Source organism: Capra hircus, chromosome 24 (genome assembly GCF_001704415.2).
Source record: "Capra hircus breed San Clemente chromosome 24, ASM170441v1, whole genome shotgun sequence".
Taxonomy (NCBI): domain Eukaryota; kingdom Metazoa; phylum Chordata; class Mammalia; order Artiodactyla; family Bovidae; genus Capra; species Capra hircus.
In genome coordinates this window covers 49,397,175-49,422,740 of record NC_030831.1, presented here as the reverse complement: position 1 = coordinate 49,422,740, position 25,566 = coordinate 49,397,175, and the positions used below count along the sequence as shown (strand labels likewise).

At 49.1% G+C, this 25,566-nt stretch overlaps 1 protein-coding gene across 1 annotated transcript; it reads right to left on the bottom strand.

Annotated features, from left to right (window-relative positions):
• LIPG (lipase G, endothelial type) lies at positions 396 to 25,566 on the bottom strand. Its single transcript, XM_005697191.3, has 10 exons — positions 25,080 to 25,566; positions 21,252 to 21,433; positions 19,422 to 19,601; positions 17,421 to 17,532; positions 12,146 to 12,367; positions 10,108 to 10,350; positions 9,144 to 9,264; positions 8,007 to 8,225; positions 4,260 to 4,364; positions 396 to 2,121 (listed from the first exon to the last, which is right to left on the bottom strand). The coding sequence occupies exons 1-10, from the start codon at positions 25,174 to 25,176 to the stop codon at positions 2,100 to 2,102; spliced, it is 1,503 nt and encodes a 500-aa protein (XP_005697248.1). The 5' UTR covers positions 25,177 to 25,566; the 3' UTR covers positions 396 to 2,099.

Sequence of the window (25,566 nt, the reverse complement as noted above, 5' to 3'; positions counted from 1 at the left end):
ACTTTGTCTAGAAAGCAGTCACAGAAGCAGCAGGACAAGCACACAACTGGATTGAGAAAATACTCTGAACCAAGGTCTTTGACGGGTTATGTCTTCAGAAGTTTGGCATTGAACAATGATACAACTTTCGCACAATACAGATGAAAACAATGTCCTTTAAAAACCTAGTGTTAGTCCCTCAGTCATGTCCAACTCTTTGTGATTCCATGGACTGTAGCCCTACAGACTCTCCTGTCCGTGGAATTCTCCAGGCAAGAATACTGGAATGGGTAGCTATTCCCTTCTCCAGGGATCTTCCTGACCCTGGTGGCTAAGACAGCAACGAATCCACCTGCAATGCAGAAGATCCAGGTTCAGTCCCTGGGTTGGGAAGATCCCCTGGAGAAGGGCATGGCAACCCACTCCAGTATCCTTGCCTGGAGAATCCCGTGGAGAGAGGAGCCTGGTGGACTACAGTCTGTGGGGTCACAAAGAGTTGGACACGACTGAACAGCTAACACTAACATTTATAAACCTAAGTACAGAGAAAATAGCTCTCCCTCCAACCCCACCTGCCATCACAACTCCTTCCAAATAATATTCATCCATAAAAATCCTAACCCCTTGGACAGTTGTCCTCCCAGTTCTATATTAATAAAAGGGTTTGGGGTTTCATGGCTGGCTCTGAAAAACCTTCCTTGTTTGTCACGTCTGGGGCATGTTGGTGGGAAACGGCTGTAGGAGAACTGGTGAAGTTGTAGAGACGTGCATACCATGGGCTTTGGCTCCAGGAAGTCTGGGTCCTCACCTGGCTCCACTACCAACCTGGTATATAATTCTAGGCCCGTGGCTGAACCTCACTAAGCCTTGGTTCTGTAACATAGAGATAATAGTAGCTGCCCTGCTCACCTTCTGTTATGAGTCTCTAATTAAGTGATGCACGTTCAAATCTTTTGAAAATTACAAAAGGGTTCCTCAGATATCATGCATATTCATTCAAATCAAGATCTAGAAGTAGGGGCTTTTCGAAGAAGTTCAGCACAGAAAGGGCACTGGTATTTGAACAAGATAATTCAAGAAGGAACAAGGATGGCATTAATTACATCTTGGCATCTGCTGTGTGCTGGTTTCCATATGAACAGATATGTGTAATCCCCTCCCATCTTCCTACACAGAAGAGATTTTGCCAGTCATGTCCAGCAACTGGTCACCATTCTGTCCCCAAAACATATGACACTCTGCTGGTGATCAAAGATGTCACTCTGAAGGAAGATGCATGTCAACTATGAAGAAATAGGTAGAAACCACTTGAAGCCTCAGGGTCCCCAACTCTTACATCCTATAGCCCCTCAGTGCCCCTCGTGCATAGTCATGGATCATCTAAACTGGAAGGGAGTCTAGACATCCCAAACCCATCAGGCTTCAAATGAGGAGAGGGTCTGCAGAAATTTACCAAGGTGTCTACTGCCACCTGCTAACTGTCAGTGCTTAGCAATTATTTGTCCAATCAAAAAATGAGCAATGGAAAAAATAAGAAAGCCCATGATATGTGCTTTAGAGAGAAAGTTGGGGAGCAGGACGGAATAAAATATAACTGGGACAGATTACCAGTTACCCACTGAACCACAAGAGTGAGAGTTTCTGCACCTCCCAGACCTACTCTCCCCTCCCTGGGTGAACAAGGCCCCAGGTCCTGACACCAGCCAGCTCCCAGCAGAAAGACCTCTCACTCAAGTCAGGTGAGGCCAGGCAGCGGACAGCCTTCCACACAGAGGCGCTCAGAGCCCGTGACCCTTGTCAGGTGGAACACAGGCTCATGCAGTCACTGAGAAACCAGCCCGGTGGATGCAGAGGTCGAGGCAGCGGCCCTTTGCTCTCGGACCTGGAGGGAGAGCAGTCCTAGAGCAGCAGCGGGGCCAGCAGGCACGGCGGTGCGCGCTTCCCTCTGGCGGCGAGAAGTCCCAGCCTTCCCGGGAGGCACAGAGCTGCCCCGGAGAGCGGGCTCCTCCCAGTGCTCCAGGGACAGGGCCAAGCCGGGTCCTCCCTTCAGGTGGCTCCTCCGCTGTAACGTCCCTCCACGGGCTTGGAAGTCGGGTGGGTGGGGGGCCCTGCAGGCACTCTCAGAGATGCTCCACGGTTGGACTGAAAGGAACCACGTGGGAGTGGAGTTGTTAGTTGGCTTCGCAGCTCTGCACCTCTGCTTACCACAAGACCAAGCTTTCTTCCACTCCTCTCCACCTGTGTTACCTTCTTCCCTTTCAGAACAAATGGAGAGGGTTCTGCTCTTTCCTCCCCCTCCCCCCAAAAGCCACAGAATCAATTTGAAGAACACCACATGAGGGCCCACTCTGGATTCCTCGCTCCCTACACCTCAATGATGACACCTGCATATTTAGCAGAATAATCACCTTCAGCATGCACGTATATGCACGCGCGTGCACACACACACACAGGCAACCGCAGGGAAAATGATCAAGCCCTCTTTGCTTTGCTCTAAAAACACAGGAGAGCCTGCAGTATGACCGGAAGGGGGCAGAGTCTAAATCTCAGCTACACAAACGCACCATGGAACCTCTCGGAGCCTCAGTCTCCTTTCCTGTGAACAGATGAACAGCATTCACAGCTGGAGAGAGAATACTCCAGCCCAGAGATGTCACCACTTCCTGGCGTTAATTTATTACTGGGGAGCCTGTTGTTTTCTAGTCTTTTGAGGGCAAACGAAAGGACAACTTGTTTTCTCAAAGAGATAGTTAAAGAGAATTATGGCATTCTCAACTGTTAGGAAGTTCTGGAGTGGGAAAAAGAAGTATGTCAGAATAGCAATCCTTCCCGGGTATGCAATTTACATGGCTCTTCCAAGAATCAGTGAAGTAAAAATGTGTGGAAGCACTTGGAAAGGTATACATTTAAACACAGACATGAAGAATTAAAATTATTATCATAGCAGAAAATCTTGTAAGCCTACTCTAGACTGAGTCTCTTAATTACATGAGCAGTTTTCAGGATGCCACAAGTCCTGTGATCTCCCAGTGTGTGGTCACGGTGATGCTCCTGAACACAAGACAGAGCAGCCAGGATGTAGCTCAACCCTCAGGGCTGGCAGACAGCTAATCACAGGGGGACCCCGGCAAGGGTGCAGCTGCTTGATAATTGATACCTAGATCGAGGCAAGGTGACTCATCTGAGCAAGTGGAACCTCCACGCTCAGGAAAGAACACAGGCTTTCGAGTAAACCAACCGCTTCAAATCCTCACTCTGTTGTCACCAACTGGGGAACCTGAAAAGAGTGATCTAACCTCCCTGAGTCTCAGGTCCTCCAGCTGTCCACAAGGTTAACAGCACCAGCATCGTGGACTTGATCAAATGAAATGAGATGCTGTACGGAAGCACACACGCAGGGTGGGCACATCTACGTGCTGGGGAGTGTTGTTATTTAGTACCTCTGACTGGACCAGGGGTTGGGACCTGGGGGTGGGGGGTGTCTCCCCCCTGCTCAGCAGGCATTTAGGCTCAGAGGGTGTTGACTGAGGCCCCTTCTGAAAGGACCCGCTGCTTCATACCACAGGATCAGCCTTCCTCAATTCTGAAATGATGAGACTCCAGCACAGGGCAAGAGGGACACTGAAGCAAGACGACCCCTTTGTCTGATACAGCAACATGCACACTGAGCATTCCTGCTTCTCAGAAAGGGAGAAAGTTGGACTTCCCCAGTCATTAGAACTCCATGCTTCCAGTGCAGGGGTCACAGGCTCGATCCCTGGTTGCGGAACTAAGATCCCATATGCCTCACGGCCAGAAAACAGAAAGGGGGAGAGTTGCCTACTTAAATCCACTCACACCAACCTGGGTCCCAGAAAATCTTAAAAGGGAAGCGAGCCTTGTGCTTCTCCCTTACTCTGCCTAACTCCCCACTCCACCCTGGTGCCCAGAAGGCAACCAGGAGCCCTGGAACTTCCCATGGCCCTGGTCACTACACAGAAGTTCAATCTAAGATGGGAACATGTGTACCAAGCTTGGGGACTTAGTCACTGAAAGACCTCATTCCAGCAGGACCACGGCTGTGACACCCACAGGGTGAAGCATAACAAGAGGCAAAGGGACAGCATCCAACATCCTGTCACACTGATTCATCTATCTCCTTCCAGCAGAAGGTCGGCCTCATAAAGGAAGGGACATTCATCTGCTTTTGTTGGCTTCTATGTCCCAAGTGCCCGGACGCACGTCCAGCCTGGGGACCCATCAGCAGGCACTGCATGAGCCGCTGAGCACATCCTGCTTACCTCGTTTCATTTTTCATTCTCCAGCCATCCCGGCACTTGTGAAACCAGAGCTCTTGGCCAGGCGATATAAGGGTGTTCTCAAGATCTTCTGCACAAAAAGTCAATCTAGAAGGAAAAAGAAACCACTGATGTAGCCAAAGCTCCAGGGGTAGGGACATGGCTGTGCATCAGCCATATGGTGCTTTCTGGATCCAAGGCAGATGGAGTAAGAAGAAAAGAGAAGTTTTCATCTCACCCATCCTGACTCAAGACCCTTCAGAACTCCCCACCGCTGCTACAAGCACACCAAAAGGGTTTCACTTTGATGTTTCCCATGATTCGGCTCATGCAGCCTTTAATCACAACCCTTCCACCTTCTTCCCTCTGTCTGTCCAAATGGCCACCTGCCTTCCAAGGCATAGCCTCTCTGAAGCCTCCCTGATTGCTCAGGACCTTACTAAGCTAACCCTCTGTTGACTTCCCAGTTTAATGAATTGGCACATCCTTGTATAAATGTCGTTTGTGTTACTGTCGTTACTTCTTATGGCACAGAGTTAATAGCGAAGGTGTTATCTCATTTTAACACATTATATCCTGCCTTGAATAGCTGCAAATTCCTGTATCTGTAGGGGACTATAAACTCCTTGAGTGAAGGAACTCAAGGTCCCTCCAGCATGGTGTCCAGAAATACCCACTGACAAGCATAACTGGAACTCAGCTGTGAGTTAATAGAAAAGATTCAGGAAGTAGACAACAAAGATCACAGGAAGAATCAGTAGTCTTAAAACTATTTCAGCTATAACATACAGCCCAACTTCCAGCCCATCAGCCTTGGTGATATGTGGTCAGCGTGACCCCATGGCCTGTAAATCTGACCATGATACTTACCAGTAGGACAGAAGCCACATTCTGAACAGTCTTCCAAACTTTTACCAGGAAACCCAAACAGCCCATAAACACCCATTACACTCAATCAGAAAATACAAATGAAAACAGCAGTAAGTGACCAAGTCACACCCAAAGGAATGGCAAGAATATCCACCAAAGGAGGGGGAAAAAGAGAACTTTTACTCATTGGCTGAGATGAAAAATTAGTCCAAGCACTTTGGAAAGGGATTAATATCCAGTCCAGTTGGTAAATACATATACTATAACCCAGTGATTTAACATTCCCCCAAGAAGCCCATGGGCTTCCCGGGTAGCTCAGCTTGTAAAGAATCTGCCTACAATGCAAGAGACCCAGGTTTGATTCCTGGGCCGGGAAGATCCCCTGGAGGAGGGATAGGCTACCCTCTCCAGTATTCTTGGGCTTCCCTGGTGGCTTAGACAGTTAAGAATCTCCCTGCAATGAGGGAGACCTGGGTTTGATCCCTGGGTTGGGACGATACCCTGGAGAAAGGAAAGGCTACCCACGCCAAGGCAGGAGCTGCAGGAGACACGGGTTTCATCCCTGGGTTGGGAAGATCCCCTGGAGAAGGAAAGGGTAACCCATTCCGGTATTCTTGCCTGAAGAATCCCGATGGATAGAGGAGCCTGGAGGGCTACAGTCCCTGGGGTCGCAGAGTCAGATACGACTGAGTAACTAAGCACAGGCCCTGACATGTGTGCACAAGGAAAACGTCCCAGGATGGTCACCTCAGCACTACTTATGACTGCAAGAAAGCAACAACAATGCAAATATTCAGCAGAACAATGGCAAAACTATTGTTTGCTCAATGATGGCTTGCATACCGGAGTTAAACACGAATGATGCTCAGACTCTCAGTCATGTTTGACTCTTGGCGACCCCATGGACTGTAGCCTGCCAGGCTCCTCTGTCCATGAGATTTTTTAGGCAAGAATACCGGAATGGGTTACCCTTTCCTTCTCCAGGGGATCTTCTCAACCCAGGGATCAAACCCGTGTCTCCCGCAGCTCCTGCCTTGGCAGGCAGATTCTTTACCACTGAGCCACCTGGGAAGCCTAAACATGAGTAGATGGGATCGATATGTGTTGTATAAATTTCATAAACTATGTTGAATGGAGAAAAGCAACTTTGAAAGGAATATCCACTCATGTAAACTTCAGAAGCAACCAAAACAATTCTACAGGTTGTGCATGGATACAAACAGAAGCAGTGAAAGTATAAACATCACGAAGAGGGAAACGCTAACAGGTGTTAATGTTGGAAGATTAGTACAATCGATTTGGAAGGGCAGGAGTCAGGCAGCAGAGGGGCTTCTGATTCATCTGAAATGTTTTACTTTTTAAAATCTCATATCTGAAACCAATATGGAAAAGGTTCACATTTGTTAAGGCTTGGTGGTTTGTTAGATTTGCTTCCATCTTTCAGGACTTCCCTGACAGTCCAGGGGTTAAGACTCCACGTTTCCACTACATGGGGCACAGGTTCGATGCTTGGTGGGGGAACTAACATCCCGCATGCTGTGTAATATGGCCAAAAAAAAAGTACCAAAAATAAAAAACGATCACATTTCAGCTGCCACATGTCGACACAGGCTGCACTTTCAAGCATCAAGAGAAGGAGAAAGACACACGATTATCTAGACCACAGCCTTTGTGCTAATAGTTCCCCTCAGTGGGCACCCACCCCTACTACACCCCAGTGCCCAGGTCTCTAGACCAGAATTACTCAGATGAGCGACCCAAGGCTCCACCCCTGCATGGCCAAGATGCAATGTAGGTGACGGATGGAAATGAGCCACTTGAAGAACTGTAATGGAGAAAATGCCAGAAGAGGTACAGAGAGTGGAGCCTGCTTCCCATCGACCCTAGGCTGGCAGTGACCTACCAGAGGATGGCTGAAGGGTCTGGCCAAGGAAACCCTCCTCTCTTGACGAATGTCCTCCAGGTTTCCTGGCTCCCACTTAGCCAGAAGCTGCTCAGAGAGTCAAGGCACGTTTCAGGGGCTGATTTAGGTGTGGATTTCTCATGTTAGGCTTGGTTAACAGACATGGGGAAACTGCCAGCTGGCATAGCACAGAGGGATCGCTGTTCCTTGATGTTAGGGCCCCACTCACATCCTGGAGTCAGAGCTTCCCAAGGAGGGGTAGAATGCTCTGAAGATAGGATGTCAGGGAATCTAGGACCCCCACAGACCTCATGCAACTTCTGTTGCATGTACAGACCCCAGAGCAAACAGATTAACAAACAGCACTCCTGGTCCAGTGATTAAGAATCTGTGCTTCCACTCCAAGGGGCACGGGTTTGATCCCTGGTTGGGGAACTAAGATCCCACATGCTACTTGGTGCAGCTAAAAAAAAGTAATTGAACTCGTACTAGGGCATATTAACCAATATTAAAACAAAACAAGGCAGCTCTCCTGAAGCACCCTGTCCAGGAGAAGCCCCCTTCCTCCAGGCCAGCACAGGACTTGGCAAGTGGAACAAGGGCTGGGTTCCAGCCTCTACTTGCCCACCCCTCTCAGCCCAGGGCCTGTGACCAGGGCACAAGCTGCACAAATTGATCTGGAATTCAGTCTTCTTGGCAAAGCATTTGTGATTTTGCCCCCGTGCTTTGGATAGGAAAAGATGGAAGGTGCATGCTCGCAGGAGGAAATGACAACTCCCTCCGGTATTCTTGCCCAGAGAATGCCATGGACAGAGGAGCCTGGTAGGCTACAGCCCATAGGGTCGCAGAATCAGACACAACGGAAGCGGTTTAGCACGCCCTTCACATGTGCACTTATCTAAGAAAAAGATTTGCAGAGGCACACGCCCTCTGCTAACCACAGACACGGGACAGGAAGAGGGTCATGAGGAACTTACTTCTGCTGGGTTTCCCCAGACTTGACCCGGATGCGTCTGATATGCAGCTCCTGCTTGGAGCCGCGGGGCTGAGTCAGGTAGCTGCGAAGCTCCTTCCACAGGTTGTACCAGGACTGAGACTTGCCCTCCCACGTGAGTCTGATCTTCAGGAGGTCTCCCAAGTCCTCCTCGGTGTAGACTAGGAAGGTGTTGGTGGCATTCAGCCCGATCTGCTCCACCCTGCAAGGGGAGAGGAACGCTGGTCTCTGTCCCCTACCACCTGGAGACTGCGGCACCGTGCGGGGTGACACGGTGACAGCCCTTGCCCCTCACGGATGGGAGAGAAATGTGCAAGAGGCCCCTCTTGCCACACCCTCCACGTCCCGGCAGCAGGACCAGCATGGAAGCTCAGCTGCGCCCCACATGAGCAGAGAGCTAACACCACGCACAGCACCCCGGCTTCCTATCCAATGCTCGGGAACCTGAGCATCTCATCATGTAGGCGACTTCCTTGGGGGGAACAGGACCAGGAAAGAACAGAAACGAGAAAAGTGCAAAGTCACATCCCCATTCAGCGACGTCTCGCCCCCTCAGCCCACGGGCATCCATCTCCCCCGCTCCAGAACTCCCAGCCCCTCCCGTCTGTCCCTCTTACTCAGCACATAGGGGCACCTACCTCTCCCCATCTGTGTGCATGAGTGTGTGCACACAAGTCTGGTCCCCCAGGCTCAGCCCCCAGCCTTGAGAGCAAGTACTCTGATTGCATTCCTTGGCAATCCCAGCATTACTCAGCAGGGCACTCTGCACCTTACAAGTGCTCAACAGGTCTACACTGATTACCATGTGCCCCTCCCACAGATAATGGGAAATGGGCCACGGATAACATGCTTCAGGTTCCAAATTTCCTAAAGCCTCAGGAATCAGGTGTTGTCTGAATGAAACAGCAGTTTCTGCCCAGCTGATCCAGCAGATTCTCACGCTGCTGATTCATCCCAGGAGCTTCCCTCCCAGAAATGTTGTGAGCCCAGGGCTCCCAGGAGAGTGTGAAGCAGGAGGGAGGAACCACCCAGCGCCTCCCCTGCAAGTGCTCACATGCCCCTGCGCACCTCTCCGACTTGTTCTCTGTCCTGCACCCAGCAAAGAAAACCCATGACTTACATTTCCAAAGGCAGAACCTGGGAGTCTGCGTTGGTGCCATAAAGGGTGACATAAAAGGTGGGTTCCATTTCTCCCATGTTCTTGTAGCTGAAGACATGGATTTTCATCTGATAATGGTAAACTGCAGAGATAGCAGAACAAAGACATTTGTGAGCCTCGCTTGTCATCTTAGGATACCCTGACCCAAAGTGAGTCACCCACCACAGTGAGTTTTTAGGGACTGACATCCTTTTGGTCCAGCCCAACCTCTAACCTCCCTCTGACCTCATTCTCTCCAATGGCCTAAGAGGGCACTGCAGTATAGAAGAAGGAGCCCTCTGTGATGACCTGGAGGGGTGGGATGGAGGGGGCGGGAGGGAGGCTCAAGAGGGAGATATATAAGTATATCCTGCCTTGAATAGGATATTCAAGTATGTAAGTATATATATAGCTGATTCACTGACACATATGGTAAAGCAATTATCTCTTCTATTAAAAATTTTAATAAAAGGAAGAAGGAGCCCTGAACTTGGGGTTTGGGAGAACTTTGGGGCACTCTGACCTAGATGCTTTTGAGCTATGTGATCTTGAATAAAAGAATAAGGTATTAACCTCTTGAACCTCAATTTCCTCATATGTAATATAATACCCACAAAACTTTTGGTTTTATAACATGTTATAAAAATGTAAGATATCATTTCAATTCCCTGTTAGGCCTATCTCTGATCAAATGAGAAAACAAACATGAAAAGCTAAATGCAAGATAGAATGTTTAAGTCATTGCGATCATAGAGTGATAATTCACAACACCAAAGGAGCCCCCATCATTTACTTTTAAATGTTTAACTTTCCTGGGGCATGCACATTATAATCTGGTTTGCAACGATGAGATCAAACTGCAGGAATGTGCTTGTTATAGAGCATGGTATTCGGAAATAGGGAAAAGGTCCTTTCGCAGGGCAAGGCGGGCAGGGATGAAGGTTACCTCTGAAAGGCATGCCCGCCCGGGTTTTTAGGTACATTTTGCTGTTCCTCTTGTTCCTTGTTTTCTTGGCATTGTAGCCAATGCTATTACAACGGTTCTTCCTGCAACTGAGACAGATTCCCTTTTTGAAGCGGTTGGAGTCTGTGCACTGGAACGCAAAGCTCGGCTTGTCCTGATTCACCAGAGAGTCGACAAAAAGATGCACTGCCCGCTCGTGCTCACATTTCAGCACCTCTGCGATGGCTGGGAGAGAGGGAGACGGAGACGTCAGGACTGAGCTGCTCCTCGGTGATTGGCCTGCTCCATCAGCAAGCACTCACGCATCAGTTATCACTATTTTTCTTGTCACTATTCGTATGCTTGTTTGTGTCATTCTTAACACATGCTGTGCTTTCTTTAGAACTGGAGGCTAGTCCTGCCACTGAACTGCTTGCCTGCCAGGTAGGAAGACTGCACCGATACACACAAAGCAATAAAGAGCAAGGAAGTACGTAGGACAAGCACTAAACAGGGTGATGGAGGCCAGTTGTGCAGGAGGAGTCACCAAGTCCTGATGGAGTTGTGTGGTCACAAAATACTGGAAATGGATCTAATGCTAACCATCACCTAGTCCAGGGATCGGCAAACTACACCTTGCAGGCTGGTCCATTTTTAGTAAAGTCTTATTGGAACACAGCCACACTCATTCATTTGCCTGTTGTCTCTGGCTACTTCCGCGCTATGGCAGCAGAGCAGAGTTTTGAAACAGAGAGACTGATGGCTGGCAAAGCTGAAGATACTTACTAACTGACTCTCTAAGAAAATGTTTGCCAACTTCATTCTAGTTCTTTCAATTAGAGATGATGACCCACAGACCCTTAAAGCTGAAGTCATTTGCTCAGGGTCACAGAGCCAATTGGTTGCAAAGTTAGGAGCATAATTTGAATTTTTCTGACCCAGAGTAATCATTATTTCTTGCAACCAGAGGCTAAAGCCAATAGTTCTAGTAAATCCTGGGACCTTCAGAAACATTTGGCAAAGCTTCCCTTTTCCTTCCTCATTAACATCACCAGATTTAAAAAATGCCATCCTCTGATCACTTGAGGCAAGGCTGCACTCTCCTTGCATAAACTCCCAAGCCCCGCAGGACCTCTTGGATGTTGCATAACACCTTGGGAGAGGGCAACCTAAGACTGAGTGACAGAGTGGGGCATACAAACAGCAGAGCATCAGAGCAGAGAGAGCCAGCTGGGGCCAAGACTTAGAAACCCTAAAAGACTGAGGATGCAAGGCAGTGAGCAAATGAGAAACTCAGCCCATCAGTTTCAGCAGCAAATTCAGTTCTCCCCAAGACTGCTGGGAATAGGCTTAGGCATTCAGGAAGACAGACTTGTTAGTGAGTGAGGAAGTGTCTTGATTTTACTTCTTTAAAATGTTATAAAAAATTAAATTATGGTGCATCCATGCTAAAGAATATTATACAACCTTTAAAAAGGAAAAAGGTAAATAGGTCTATGTACTCTGATGTCTAAGAATGTCCACAATGTATATTAGGACTGAAAAAGGAAAGCTGCAGGACAACGTGATTTTGAAAAGTACCACGCGCGTGCGCGCGCGCGCGCGCACACACACACACACACACACACACACACACACACACATACACACACAAATAAATCTTCAAAGCAAAAAGCCTGGAAGGATACACACAAAATATCTATATTGGCTACCTCTGGAGAATAAAAATAAGAGTGGGTGTGGGAGATGAGGGGGTATTTTTACTTCTTGCTGTAGGCAATTCTATAATGCTTGATTTTTTTCCCAACAAAAAGGTATTCCTTCTGTAAAAATAATAACTATGACCTCAAAGCATGAGACAGCAGACCAGAGGCCACAGGAAGACTGTTGCAGGATGATGAACTGCAGGATAAACAGTGTTGAAGGGCCACTGTGGGGAGAAGTGGGAATAACGAAATGGATGTTGTTGGGAACAATAATAGCTCGGCTGATTCAGGAGAAGATGCAATAATCGAGTCAAAAGAAAAAATAAGGAACTCACTTCCATATGCGATCGACCCCAAGACGTCGTTGAGTCCACAGCCTGGCTGGAAGTCACCCCCGTTAGGGTAGATGTCGATGTGACCCACAGGCATCTGAATGCCGATGCTCAAGCCAAAGGAGCGCGTGTAGGTGTGCAGGACATCCACGAAGTCTGCGTCATCAGGGGACAGCCTCTTGTGGATGTCCGCCCCTTCAAACAAAGGCCCAGCAGGATCCAAACCTACAGCAGAAGGGGGAGCCAAGACGGGCCATGTCAGGTGAGCGGAGACCCAGTGGATAGCTGAGTCTGCGAGCGCAGAATGAAGACGTCCGCACTGTGGGAATCCTGCACAGCTTGGTGCCTGCTGTATAGGAATGCTGGCTTTCTTCTCAAGACTCCATCTGATTCAATAAACTGGTCATGAGGTTCAACCAACATGTGGATCCAAGGAACCACAGACTGTTGGAACTGAAGTGGTTCTAGAAAGAACTTGGGCTGGCTGAAACTAAGCCATTCCTCCCATTTATTCTGCCACTAGGAGTCTTCCATAACCTTGATCTTAGCCAAAGTTTGACAGAATAACTGAGCTACCTATATCTTCGAGAGGGAAGACTCAGTCTCCCCAAACTGAGCTATCTGCATCGGGACTTCCTCTTCCTCTTCTGCTAGTTATGAGTCAGGCCCAGGAGTGGAATGGCAAGAGCCAGGTGCACCAGAAATACTGAGCATCTGCAGGCTTCCAGAATTCCTCTCTTCTGTAGGCGCAAGCACAAAACCCTTTGCCTGCAACCCTTCTCTATCAAACAAACAAGCAACACTGCAGAGAGCTCTGGTTCTCAAATTTAAAACAGCACAAATATCTGTGGGGAGCTTCTTACAAATTCAGGTTCCACTGTGTAATTATGAAAAACTCTGGAAGGACACACAAGTCCCAGATTTCCTGTGTGTATGTGTGTTGGGAGAGAGAGTAGGGCAGGTAACCATGAAGATAGTGGCAACAACAGAGACAATTTCACTGTCTTTTATAATATCTGGGAACCACATGACTATAAAGGGTTTCCCAGGTGGTGCTATGCCAATTCAGGAGATGTAAGAGACATGGGTTCAATCCCTGGGTTGGGAAGATCTCCTGGAGGAGGGCACAGCAACCCACTCCAATATTCTCCAGCCAACGACAGAGGAGCCTGGCGGGCCACAGTCTATATTGGTGCAAAGAGTCAGACATGATTGAGGTGACTTAGCACACATGCACACAAGTATAAAACCCATTCCAAAATAGAATTTGCAAAGCATCAAATGCAGATTCCCTGCCCTCCAAGAGATTCTGATTGATAGGTCTGGTATAGAACCAAAAAGAAAGGCTTATTCCCCAGGTGATCCTGGTGCAGAACCAGAAAGAAAGGCTTATTCCCCAGGTGATCCCAAAACTAAGTGGTCTGTGGACCAGATTTTGGAAAAAAAAAAAACTTCTCCCATGCCTCAGTACTATCTAGAAAATGAAATCTGAATGTCTTAATTCATATAGTTCATGTGCGATATTAAAAGAGTAAGTGCTTGTCAGTGTAAACACTAGCTACTATTACCAAGTAATTATGGGAGCTGAATTCAACCCAGCCTAAAAGGTTCTTTGTTTGCCCTATACACAGAGAAAGAGAGAGAGAGGACCTAGAGAAAGCGAAGAAAAGATTGTGTGCCATTGGGAAAGGTTTGTTTAGTCTAGAACAACAGTTCTCAACTGGGAGGGGTTTTGCTCCCAAGGGGACCCCTGGCAACATTTGGCCGTGTCTGGAGGCATCTTTGGTTGTCACAGTTGAGAAAAGGGTGAGAAGAAGCTGCTGGCGTCTAGTGAGTAGAGGCCAAAGATGCCGATAAACATCCTACAATGCACAGGTCAGCGCCCACACAAGCACTGTCTGGCCCCAAACATGAATAGTGCTGAGGCTGAGAAGCCTGGATCTAGAGACAGCAAGGTAGAGAGGAGAATGACCGAGAATGGAGCTGTGACAGCAGGAGATGGGTATTAGAACCCTGTTCCCCAGATCCCAGTGCACTGGATCCAGGAGGCACGCAGTGAGGCTTGCGGAGGGTGATTTTAGGAGAAACAAAAGGCAGAGCTGTTGTTCAGAGTGGATAGCAAACCTGTGGAGCTCACTACTCATGAGAACTGGTAATAACTGAAACTCTACATAGTTTCCAAGAGAAGTTTAGAAATATGTATGAATGACAGAGGCAGAAAGAGAGCCCAGGCTGCCTAGGGGCTCCTCTCTAGCCCAGGACCTAAAAGAAAGACAGCACAAAAGCAGTGGCCTCCCTGAGAAGCCCTCGATGACTCTTTTTAGCAACTGAACGGACCCAGTACTGACACAGGTGGCCTCTCCCTGCCTCTCACCATGTGCCCTGAAGAAAACAAGAAAGAAGAGAAGCATTTTGCTTTGCAGCCAATAAGAGGGGGGCTCTTGCATCAGTGAACAAAAGTCTCCACCAGACAGTCAGCGCTATGGAAACCAAGCTGGGCCAGAGGAATGCCGCTGGCTGACAGGGCTTCTCGAAAGGCCGGCTGGCTGGCAGGCTGAGCCTTCGCCTCCCCAGGCTGACCCTGCCTGACATGTAGCCAAGGCCCACAAACCCCGCGGGAAATTTGCACAATTTGCTTAACTAGGAAGGAGAGGGTGAATGCATCCAGTCCAAAAAGAGAGGATGGAGAAGCAGCCCTCCTTCCATTCAGTCAGACTCCCCCGAAGGTGTCCTGTCCAGCAAATGGAATACACACCTACATGCGTATGCACACACACTCTTGTGTACACACATAACGCCCAGGAGAACCTCTGCCTCCTGGCCTGGCAGAAAACTGTCACAGCTGCTGTTTCCCTGCCAGCAGGAGGCCGGCAGCATGGCCCAGGGGTGAGGCGCAGGCCCAACGGCCCGGGTCTGCATCCAGCTCTGCTATCAGGGTGTCAAACACCGGGCCTGTGATTTAAGCCCTGAGTCCTAGTTTCCCCATCTGTAAAATGAAGCCCAAAGAATTCTTTGGCCTGGATGCTATATGGCTTACAGATGGCACAAAGGACCGGTTACACACTGAGTGCTTGACATTGGGTCGCATCTAGCCCACAGCCTGTGCTGGCCACTTAGTTCTTGAATGAACAAATCTGCTTGCTTCTTTCTTTATAAGTAACAAAATGCAAGTACAATTAGAAACCTATGACCTCTTCCCTAGTGGATCAGGGAGTTCCCTCAGAAGCCTAAGAGGGTAAAACTCCAGCAGACCCCAAGTCCACAGTTCTCTGATCCAAGCAAGACTGGGGTTCAGGTACCCCCTGCAGGCCCAGGCTAAGGACCCCTACTGGCCTCTGCGCAGCAGCCTCCCTGGCCTCTGGACTCCACACAAGCTGCCATCTCTGGTCCTTTTGCCAGTCAGGACCGCCCGGTTCCCAGGCCTATGGGAAGTCTGAGGGGTGAGGAGAGGGCACAGGCCTCCCCCATCAGACATGCATGGCAACATGCGTCAGGTCAGCCAGATGCCCCTGAGGTGCTGCCTGGCAACTGGACAGAGGCCACTCCTTGTCATGTTCGCCCCAGGATCCCGCTCTGCAGAGAGTCTGCAGAGAAGGGGCCGCACTCCGGACGAGCTGGCCCCCACACTCCCTGCAGATGGCCCGAAACACTGATCAGCATTCTGCCCGAGAAGCCCTCATCTCAGCAGCTCCCACCCAGACAGGCAGGGGGAAGGAACTGGAATGCTCTGACGAGCTCCATCCCACTTCAGATTCAGAGACAGGGAGAGGGAGGATCTGCCGGCTGTCTCCGTTGCCAAGGACACTGGCCCTGGGGCCCTGGCGGGGGCTGTGTGTGCTGCCTTTGCGCACAGCCAGCCCAGCTCTGCAACACCAGGCCTCTCCTGGGGGCGAGGAGGAGGCACGCAGACAATAGAACCCAGAGGGGCTCCAGGCCCATGGGCTTTGCTCCAGCCAGGGGTTACTGAGTAGTCACCTGTGGCCACACTGCCTGTTGGACAGTTCAGGCCCCACTGACTTGAAAATCAAAAGTGAAGCTCTCAAGTTATGCTGGATCAAACAGTTGGATCGAAAGGAGTGTGTGTGTGTGTGCGCTCATTAGACTTAAGCCCGGGGACCATGATTTGAGGAGGGCGACTAAACCTCACAAATGTGACTGCACCGGGTCTTCGTTGCAGCATGCAGGATCTGGTTCCCTGACCAGTGATTGAACCCATGCCCCTTGCATGGGGAACAGAGTCTTAGCCACTGGACCACCAGGGAAGTCCCTCTATATAGTTTCACATCTACCGCGCTGGCTTGTTGAAACTCGACCTTTACTAAGTCATTCTTTAGCTAAGGACTCCCTTCTACCTGAGTCCTGTTTCAAAATGAATACACATGGCCAGGAAGGAAATGATTACTTCTTTCCTTCTGGGTGACCAGTTGGGCCCTCAATGTGTTGGAGGTGTGCGGGAAGCAGGGAGGGAGAACTAACCAAAGAATGCTGGCAGGAGGGCAAAAATTCAGGGCGACAAATTTGCCTCTGACTTTCTCCTAGAGGAAGCTCTGTGTATGTGTTTCAGGGGCCTCTGAGTGGGAAAGAGTCCTTCCCACTTTTCCCAGTCACTAGATGATGTAAATATTTAAATCAAATTCTCACATCAGAAGATCACCAACTCTGCCTATGGAGTGTGTATCTCTCTAAATAAACTCAGTTTCACTTAAAAAAAAAAAAACTCAATAAGATGGAAAATTCGACTTTCTATTGCCAACCTGGGTACCACTACCAGAAAGGTCCCTTTAAGGACAAAGGTTAACCACACATTTTAAACAGGTCATTATCACTAATAAGTAACACCAACCAAACACTGGAAAGAGGCTGTTGGTGAATGAAATAGAAGCCTGAGGCAGAATTCAAACCACAAGCCACACTACTGATTCCTTTCCCTTGAGCTCCTGGAGCGTGGCAGCAGAGACTGAAAGTGAGCGCCAGAGCTTGCAGGCCGGGCTTTACCCCAGGGCTGCCCTTGAGTCTCTTCAGCTGTCTGGGTGCTTCCTCACCTTTTGCACTAAACCAGTGGTTTTCCAAGCATGCTCCCTGGTGCTCGGGGACCCAGAGATTCCTCCTGAGAAGGGGGAGGCTCAAATAACAAACTTAACACTACCCACAGATACCCAGCTTTAACCAGAACATCCTTCTATCTGCTTCATATATTGAAGTCCTGCACAAGTTCAGTTTTCCAAGGGCTCCAGGAGGGAGCCCCAGGAGCAGCCCTGAGTGAAGGAGCCATGCTTACCCGTGATTCTGCCCACCGTGCCTTTCACGAAGTTGCCCGCGTACCCGGCCACGTGAGCTCCGAGGCTGTAGCCAATCAAGTGAACATTCCCAAGAGAAAAGTCCTCCTTGCCCTGCAGAAAGTCACAGAAGGGAAGGAGTGAGGAGGGTGGTCCTGAGCCCACAGGTTGCCAGCAATTCAACAGCAGTCATGCCAGGGAGGGGACAAGGAGCCTGGAGGTGGCTGGTAGTGCTGGCAGGGCAACATGGATGGGACACAGCCAGGTAAGGGGAGCTGGAAAGGGCTTGGTGGCACTTCAGTCACCCTGCACTGGGGACAGGGTGCAGGTTGTGACTAGAAGCTGCATACCTGAAAGTGAAGGTCACTCAGTCGTGTCTGACTCTTTGCAACCCCGTGGCCTATACAGTCCATGGAATTCTCCAGGCCCAAATACTGGAGTCGGTAGCCTTTCCCTTCTCCAGGGGATCTTACCAACCCAGGGATCGAACCCAGGTCTCCCACATTGCAGGCGGATTGACAGCTGAGCCACAAGGGAAGCCCAAGAATACGAGATTGAGTAGCCTATCGCTTCTCCATCAGATCTTCCCAACCCAGGAATCAAACTGGGGTCTCCTGCACTGCAGGCAGTTCTTTACCAACTGAGCTATGAGGGCCCTTCCCCTGCACGTTTCTGGCAGTGTCTAAGGTGGGGAGGGGTAGCAGTGCCGAGGTCAAAGCCACCGGACAAACTGGAGACTAAGTGCCAGACACGGTCTGCAGCAGGGTGCTCCCTGCCCATTCTCTTAGGCCCAGGAGCTGCCCACCTCCTCGTCACCAGCCTGTCTGGGATCCCAGAGTCAAAGCATCAGACCTTGACAGGGAAGGCACTCGGTGATGAGGGTGAGGGGGGATTTGACCCCATGGCTCAGGAACCAAGCTCAACTAAACAACCTAGGCAGAAGACTGAGGACTATTTGAGAATCCTGACCAGAATTTTGCCACAATTCATCAGATTCATGGGCTTCTAAAGGAAGGTCAGGTTAGAATTGCCCAGATAATTGAGTCACTCTGCCAGTGTTCCCCGCCTCCCATTAAGTCCACTGAGCCTCGGCAAATCATTAACCTATAAAAGTAAATGTAAGACCTCAAGATCTGTTTTCCATGTATATTTTATGCAAGGCATTAGGCTGCATTTGTTTGAACCAACCCTTCCCACCCTCAGCCCAGCCACCCTTCAGAATAAGAGCAGACATCAGTAGGTATTTAAGATTACAAGGTTTTGGGCTTCTCTGGTGGCTCAGTGGTAAAGAATACACCTGTCAATGCAGGAGACACAGATTCCCTCCCTGATTTGGGAAGATCCTGCACACCTCGGGGCCGCTAAGCCCGTGTGCCACAACTATTGAGCTTGTGCTCTAGAGTCTGGGAACGGCAACTACTGAGTCCATGTGCTGCAACTGCTGAAACCCGACACTCTGTGCACGGGATTTCCCAAGCGATAAAACTGGAGTGGGTAGTCATTTCTTCCTCTGAGGGATCTTCCCCACCCAGGGATTGAACTCACATCTGCTGCCTTGCAGCAGAGCCATCAGGGGAACCCTCACAGGAGAATCCACCTCAATGAGAAGCCTTTGCACCGCAAGCGGAGAGTAGCCCCCGCTCGCTGCAGCTAGAGAAAGCGCGTGCAGCGATGAAGACCCAGCACAGCTGAAATTAATTAATTAAATTTTTTTTAAAAAAAGATTACAAGCTTCTGAAGGCATCAGCAAGTAATGACCCAGAAGGAAAATTTTCTTCCTGCAAGGCAAGTAACAGGAAAAATCCAGAAATGAGTCAATAATTAGAAAGCTTTCTAAAAGTTCCAGCTTCCAAAATATTTCAAGCGATACTTAATTCAGTAAAAATTTGAATCTCAAAGATATTCTCGGTTCACTGTAATAATCCGATCTTTGTTTCCTAAAAGCGTTCAAATTCAAGATCCTTCTCAGAAAAGGAGATGATTCCCTTCAGTCCCATTGTTACCTGAAGCCAGTCGAGCATCTGTGCGATGCTGAGTCCCACACCCCTTGTGTTATTGACCGCATCTACGTAAAGCTGGTGAGCCAGTGGGAGCCAGTCCACCACCACGACGTTGGCTCCTTTCTCTCTCGTCTGCAGGGCTGACACCAGTTTGTACAACCAGTTCTCAAACATGCCACTCATCTGCAGAGAAAACAGGACTTTAAAAAAAAATTCTTTCTCTGGGTTTGAAAAATACTAGTGAATATGAAATTCAGTTCTGTGACCCTTTCCCGCAGCCATGGAACATTCACATTGGTCCCCCAGACACCAACGCTTGCCCATGAGCGGGGCCAGCCACAGTCAGGATTGCTATGTGGGCGAGTGTCTTCCATTGCCCTTGATGACGCCTCCAGCTTTTCCCATCGAAAATGTCCAAGCTGGTGTCCTGTGTTGCTGCCCCACTGACCAATAGGGCTGCTATGGGATACGTGCTGGTGGCCAAGCCGACCTGAGGTTAGCCCTGTCACAGTCAGGCAAGTAAGTGACCTGGTCCAGCATTCAGAAGCAGCTGAGAAGGGTTGCCCTGGAGAATGGGTTTCTTTCTCAGAGATGCAAGGAGATTCTGTCTCTTAGGCAAACGCCAAGTTAACAAATGACCCCTTCCCACAACCCATCTCTGCCATCCCTCTTGACCCTAGAGGAGGGAAGATCTGTTGCTGGAATCCCAAATTAGAACTCAGAGCACATTTTCTCACAGAAACAAAGTGTAAATGGTGGCTAGGTCCAGTTGTAAACCTATCCATGAGTGCATTATTAGATAAATAGATTTCCTGTGCCTAGCCTGGGAACCCAAAGGCCATTTACAATCTTGCTTCTATGGGAAACTGCTGTTCCAAGTTCCAAACAGATTACAAAAGAACCTTCTGGAATGTGTTTGTCAGTTGCAGGCAGTTTGTATTTGCATTTTGACAGGGGGGCCTTTAAAAGATCCAAACGGATGATTATAATCATAGGCTGTGAGGTGAGGATGGGCAGACAGGCCCTTAATGATCCCTTCGATTGCCTTTGGTACATAGGTGCCTACATAACACCCCCTAGCCAGGCCTGACCCCAACAGTTGGTGATAGACCTAAAGACCCAGCAAGCACGTAACAGATATGAATTTCTCATCATTAAGGGGAGGAACGTCCCCTCCCAATTAGCCCAGGCAGAAGCCTGCTCACTTAACAGTGCCATTTTCCTACAGACTGTCATTAGATGAATGGATAAACCCCTCGCTGGTCCAAAGCTTCTGAGGCCGAGCATTAAAGCCCTTTTTTTGTTGAAGTTTGTTATGGGCTTTTCGATGTGAATGGCTCAGCGAGGGCATAGAAAGACTCCAGTGGCTTTAAATGGAACTATCTCTATGCAAACAGGAGGGCACCGTGCCAACCAGGGCCAGCCAGCCAGGCCAGCTGGCTCCTCACAGACTCTCTGAGCCAGTCAAGTTGCTTCAGTTCAGCTGAGCTCTCGCAAAGGGATGGCCCCCGTGAGGCAGCGGTTGACCAATGTAATTAAGTGTAATTAGAGGGTCCCTTAAGAGCCAGTGGAGCTAGGCTACTGCCCTCAGGAGAGCCACTTTCTGAAAGCCCACTGCGTGCCAGCATTAAATGCCACCCTGCTGGAGTCCAGATTGCCCCCTCAGCAAAGTGCCCATTACATTCTTCACAGCTGTCTGAAATACAAGCAGCCCACAAGAAAAGAGGGGGAGAAAGAGCAGAATCTGGAAGCACCAGTATGCTTTTTAATTGACCAAAACAAAGGAGACCAAATTCCATGTAGAGCTGGAGAGCTACCTCCCCCCGGGCTCACCGTCCATCCGTGAATGATGAAAAAGGTCTTGGCTGTCACGTTGAAGCCACAGTCCTCTAAGGGCTGGCTGCGGCCAAGGGAGAGATCGCATCCTTCGTGCTCTGGGTCCTCCGAGGTGCGGAGGTTAAATCTCACAGGAGGTTTGGCAGCAGTCGGTACCACCCTGGATTTGTCGAACTCATCTGGGGAGAAAGCAGAGAGCGTGTGGTAGCTAGCAGGCCTGGGTGGTGAGAGCTCTGGGGTCCAGTTCTTGTTCACTCTTGAGCAAATTACTTAACCCCTCTGGGTTTCAGCTTTTACATCTGCTGAATGTTTCCATCTCATCTCACAGAAGAGTTGCAAAGATGTTATAAAAGGCACACCTCACCAAAATTTAAGTGTTAATTAGTCACTAGTATCAACTACTGTAGGGCTTCCTACCGTGGCCCAGAGGATCTCCACAATGCAGGGACCAGGGTTCCATCCCTGGGTTGAGAAAAGCCTCTGGAGGAGGGCATGGTGACCCACTCCAGTGTTCTTACCTGGAGAATCCCCTGGAGAGAGGAGCCTGGTGGGCTACAGTCCATGGGGTCGCAGAGTCGGACTCAACTGAGTGACTAACACACACAAACACACACATCAATGACTGTGAATCTGAAGTAAAGAAGTCTCCCTTACCTTCCTTCCTTCTTTCTGATCCGAATGAGCTCTCTTTCCTTCCCTCAAGCTACTAATTTCAGAGAATGGGTCCTCAATTCTTCCCTTGAAATGCTTGGGACCACTTGCATTACTGGAGAAGGAAATGGCAACCCTTTCCAGTATTCTTGCCTGGAAAAATCCCATGGACAGAGGAGCCAGGTGGGCTACAGTCCATAGGATCTCAAAGAGTCAGACATGACTGGGAAACTACACTTTCACACAGACTTACATTTCAGAATTCAGAAATTTTCACATTTTAAACAGGTATTATGATGTGTGTATATATACATATATAGAGAGAGACACACACTATATATATATATATGTGGTTTGGGGCATTCCTCATTCATCAAACACACCAATAACATTTCTGTAAGGAAATACATGACTACTCATACTCAAGGGTGAAAAAAAGAAAAAGAAAAATATTTTAAAGACCATCTTGTTGGTTCAGGTCAGTTTGGGATGCCAATTGTGTAAGAATCCAGGTTAGGTAAGGCCAGGTCTTGCTGCCAAACAAGCTACCAGTCAAATTTTTCAGTTTTGAAAGATTTTGGAATTGGAGGTAAGGAACTTTGACCTTTTAAACACTGGGCTTCCCTACTGCTCCCACGTCAATTCTGGCACTTACCCCAAACACCTCATGCAACCTCAGTGCTTCCTGCAATACCAGACAGGTGCCAGACACTTTTTTACCTTATTAAATAAATTATCAAAGCCATAGAGATGCTCGTAAGAGCAGTAAAACCTCTCCTTTCAGCTCCATCATGTACACACACACACAGCTCTATCTAGGAGATGGCCCTACTTCAAAACACAGCCCATGTTACTGTTGGTCCCAAGACCTTTTAACACTAGGTACTGTCATCATCAGGGCTTCCCAGGTGAATGTAGAAGATAAGGGTTTGATTCCAGGGTCAGGAAGATCCCTTGAAGGAGCAACCCACTCTAGTATTCTTGCCTGGAGAATCCCAGGGACAGAGGAGCCTGGTGGGCTGCCATCTACTGGGTCGCACAGAGTCAGGTACGACTGAAGTGACTTAGCAGCAGCAGCCCTGTTCTAGTCATCCAGGATACCACCCCTGATAACAGGCTAGGAAATTAGACAGTCAAACTGTCCAGTCACCCAGAAATCAAGGGAAAATGGACCAAATGACCATACCAGGAGCTTAATTATCCCAGAGTTAAAAAGAAAGAAAGAAAAAACACAAACAAATGGAGTCATGGAAAGAGAAACTACAGTGGTAGAGGGGTTGGTGGTGAAGAGGCCAAGGGGGAGGACGTACCAGGTGTGAAAAGGATAAGGTTCCAGAAAATGCAACTAAATACACATGAGCAGAACTCTGTCATTAATGAACAAAAGCCCCAACTGGCAGAAATTTGAACCATGGATATAATTTGTTCAAAATCTCCCAGTTTCCACCCGGATAGCCACTCATAGAGACCAGATGGGAAGTCTAGGGAAAAGGCAAAGAGAGTCTGCTGGCTTCCCAGCCACTGACTCATGGATAAACCCACATAAGGTGAACATAAAAGGTTCACTTTAGCACCTGGCTCTGTCTGACACTACAGTTCTCTAGCTCATTTCTACTACTTCCAGCCAGCATCACTTCTGCCTCTGGGACTTCATAGTCGTCCTTCATCCAGATGTCCCCAAGCTCATCCTCTCCTCTCCTCCAGTTCCTTGCTCAGAAGTCAGCTTCTCAGTGAGGGAAGTCTGGTCACAGACTAATGCTACACCACCTTCTCCCTCCAGCCCTCTGTACCTTCCTCCTCTCCTTTATTTTGCTCCATGACACTGAGCACTATTTCTGTTTTAAGAAGTTAACTGGCTATCTTCTCATCACTGAAATGCAAGATTCCTGGGGGTGCGGGTTTACACCTGTTTTGTTCACTGCTGTATCCTCCTAAAAGCCTGTGTGCTCAGTTGCTCAGTTATGTCCAACTCTTTGGGATCCCACGGACTGTAGCCCACCAGGCTCCTCTGTCCATGGGGTTCTCCAGGCAAGAATATTGGAGTGGATTGTCATTTCCTCCTCCAGGGGATCTTCCTGATCCGGGACGGAACCCACGTCGCCTGTGGCTCCTGCATTGCACTGCGCCACCTGGGAAGCCCCACTCCTAGAAGGGTTCCTGGCAAATAAAGACTTCTTTGAATGAAGGAAATAACCCTCAAATACTTAGAATCACAGAACATAGAAGTTGAAAGGAATGTTAGCATTTTATAGGAGAGGAACTAGAGATGAAACCTACTCTGGTTCAAGTATACTAGAGTTGGGAATGTGTTAAGTAATTTTTCCATTCATTCAGATTAACCCTCCTGCTCATACATAAGCAACTTGGACCAACATCATTTGACCCAATCTGCAGTTCCTTGAGTCGCAAAGAGTCAGACACAACTGAGCGACTGAACTGAACTGAACAACAGGATAGTAGAAGATGAGCTAATAGGATATGGCTCAGGGGTTCCCCACTCTCCTCTGCTTAACCGATTGACGTGGTACTCCTGTGGGGTGACCCTACCCTTGCTCCTCCAGGGCATGCTTCCTCCAATAGAAGAGACTGAAAAAGGAAAGCCGGCAGCTGGAAGGAAGAGAGGTAGCAAGAGGAGGAGAGAAGGCTGGAAAGACTGCTGGAGAGGAGGAGGAGGAGGCTGGCAGCCTGGGGTTCTCTGTCCAAATTACCCACCAAATCCTCCCCGAAAGCGCTCCTCAAACCAGAGCCAGCTACCCTGGCGCCTAAAATTTCAAAGCATCTAGCCGAGATTAGAAATAGCGCCAGATGACAGCTCTTTCTAACAACCTTCTTGCCTGGAAAACCCGCAGGTTCAAAGAGGAGGGCAAGGTTGAAGAGCTGCTGGCAGCCAACTCTGCTGGCTGGACAGCATCGATAAGAGTGCATATTAACGGCAAAGGGGTGGGGCCGGACCGAGCGCGGGGGAGCACACCCGGCAGCCGGCCGGCTCTGGGATGCCCTGGTCAGAAGCGCCGAGGAACAAGTGAACTGCAAGACCAATTAGGAGGAGCGAATGGACAGCGCAGGCGGAAAGCAAGGAGGATGCTGCAGGATCGAGGAAGAAGGGCAAGACAGAGGGCCATGGCCCAGAAAAGAAGCTTTGGGGGTGGTAATGAAATAAGTGAAATAAGTTACCTTGCAGCCGTCCCTCTGGACCAAGGGGTATGGGGTCTCCCGTGGCAAAGCAACAATAGGCGCTCCACAGGCAGAGCTGAAGAACGGTGTTTCTCATCCTTACCACCCCCTCGCACTCCCTTCTCCAAACTGGGACTTTTAAAAAGACTGAAAAAAAAAAAAAAAAAAAAAAAAAAACAAGACAAAAAACACCTCTCGAAGTTTCCAGCGGTCCAAGCCTGTAAAACCCCAAGTGGGAAGCCCTCGCTCCACCAGAGAGCGGTGGCCTTAGACAGCTGAAGGTGGAGAAGACGGAAGATGAAAACTCGGCTAAACTCAGCCGCGGGGTGGTGGGGGGAATGTGAAGGGGATTGAACCAGAACCAGACCGGCCCTCTCTCGGGCGCCTGCCCAGGAAGCCAGGGCTCGCCACTGTCACCCAGTGAGCTCCCGGCGAGGTACTTTTTAAGTATTGGGAGTCATCTGATCCATCGCCAGATGGTGATTTG

Excerpts from the sequence above, each read along its gene's own strand:
- LIPG (XM_005697191.3), bottom strand. The coding sequence starts at position 25,176 with ATGAGAAACACCGTTCTTCAGCTCTGCCTGTGGAGCGCCTATTGTTGC. Across the intron at positions 10,351-12,145 it reads GGGGTCGATCGCATATGGAA|CCATCGCAGAGGTGCTGAAA; the intron begins GTGAGTTCCTTA and ends CCTCTCTCCCAG. Across the intron at positions 8,226-9,143 it reads CAGGTTCTGCCTTTGGAAAT|GGTGGAGCAGATCGGGCTGA; the intron begins GTAAGTCATGGG and ends CTCCCCTTGCAG.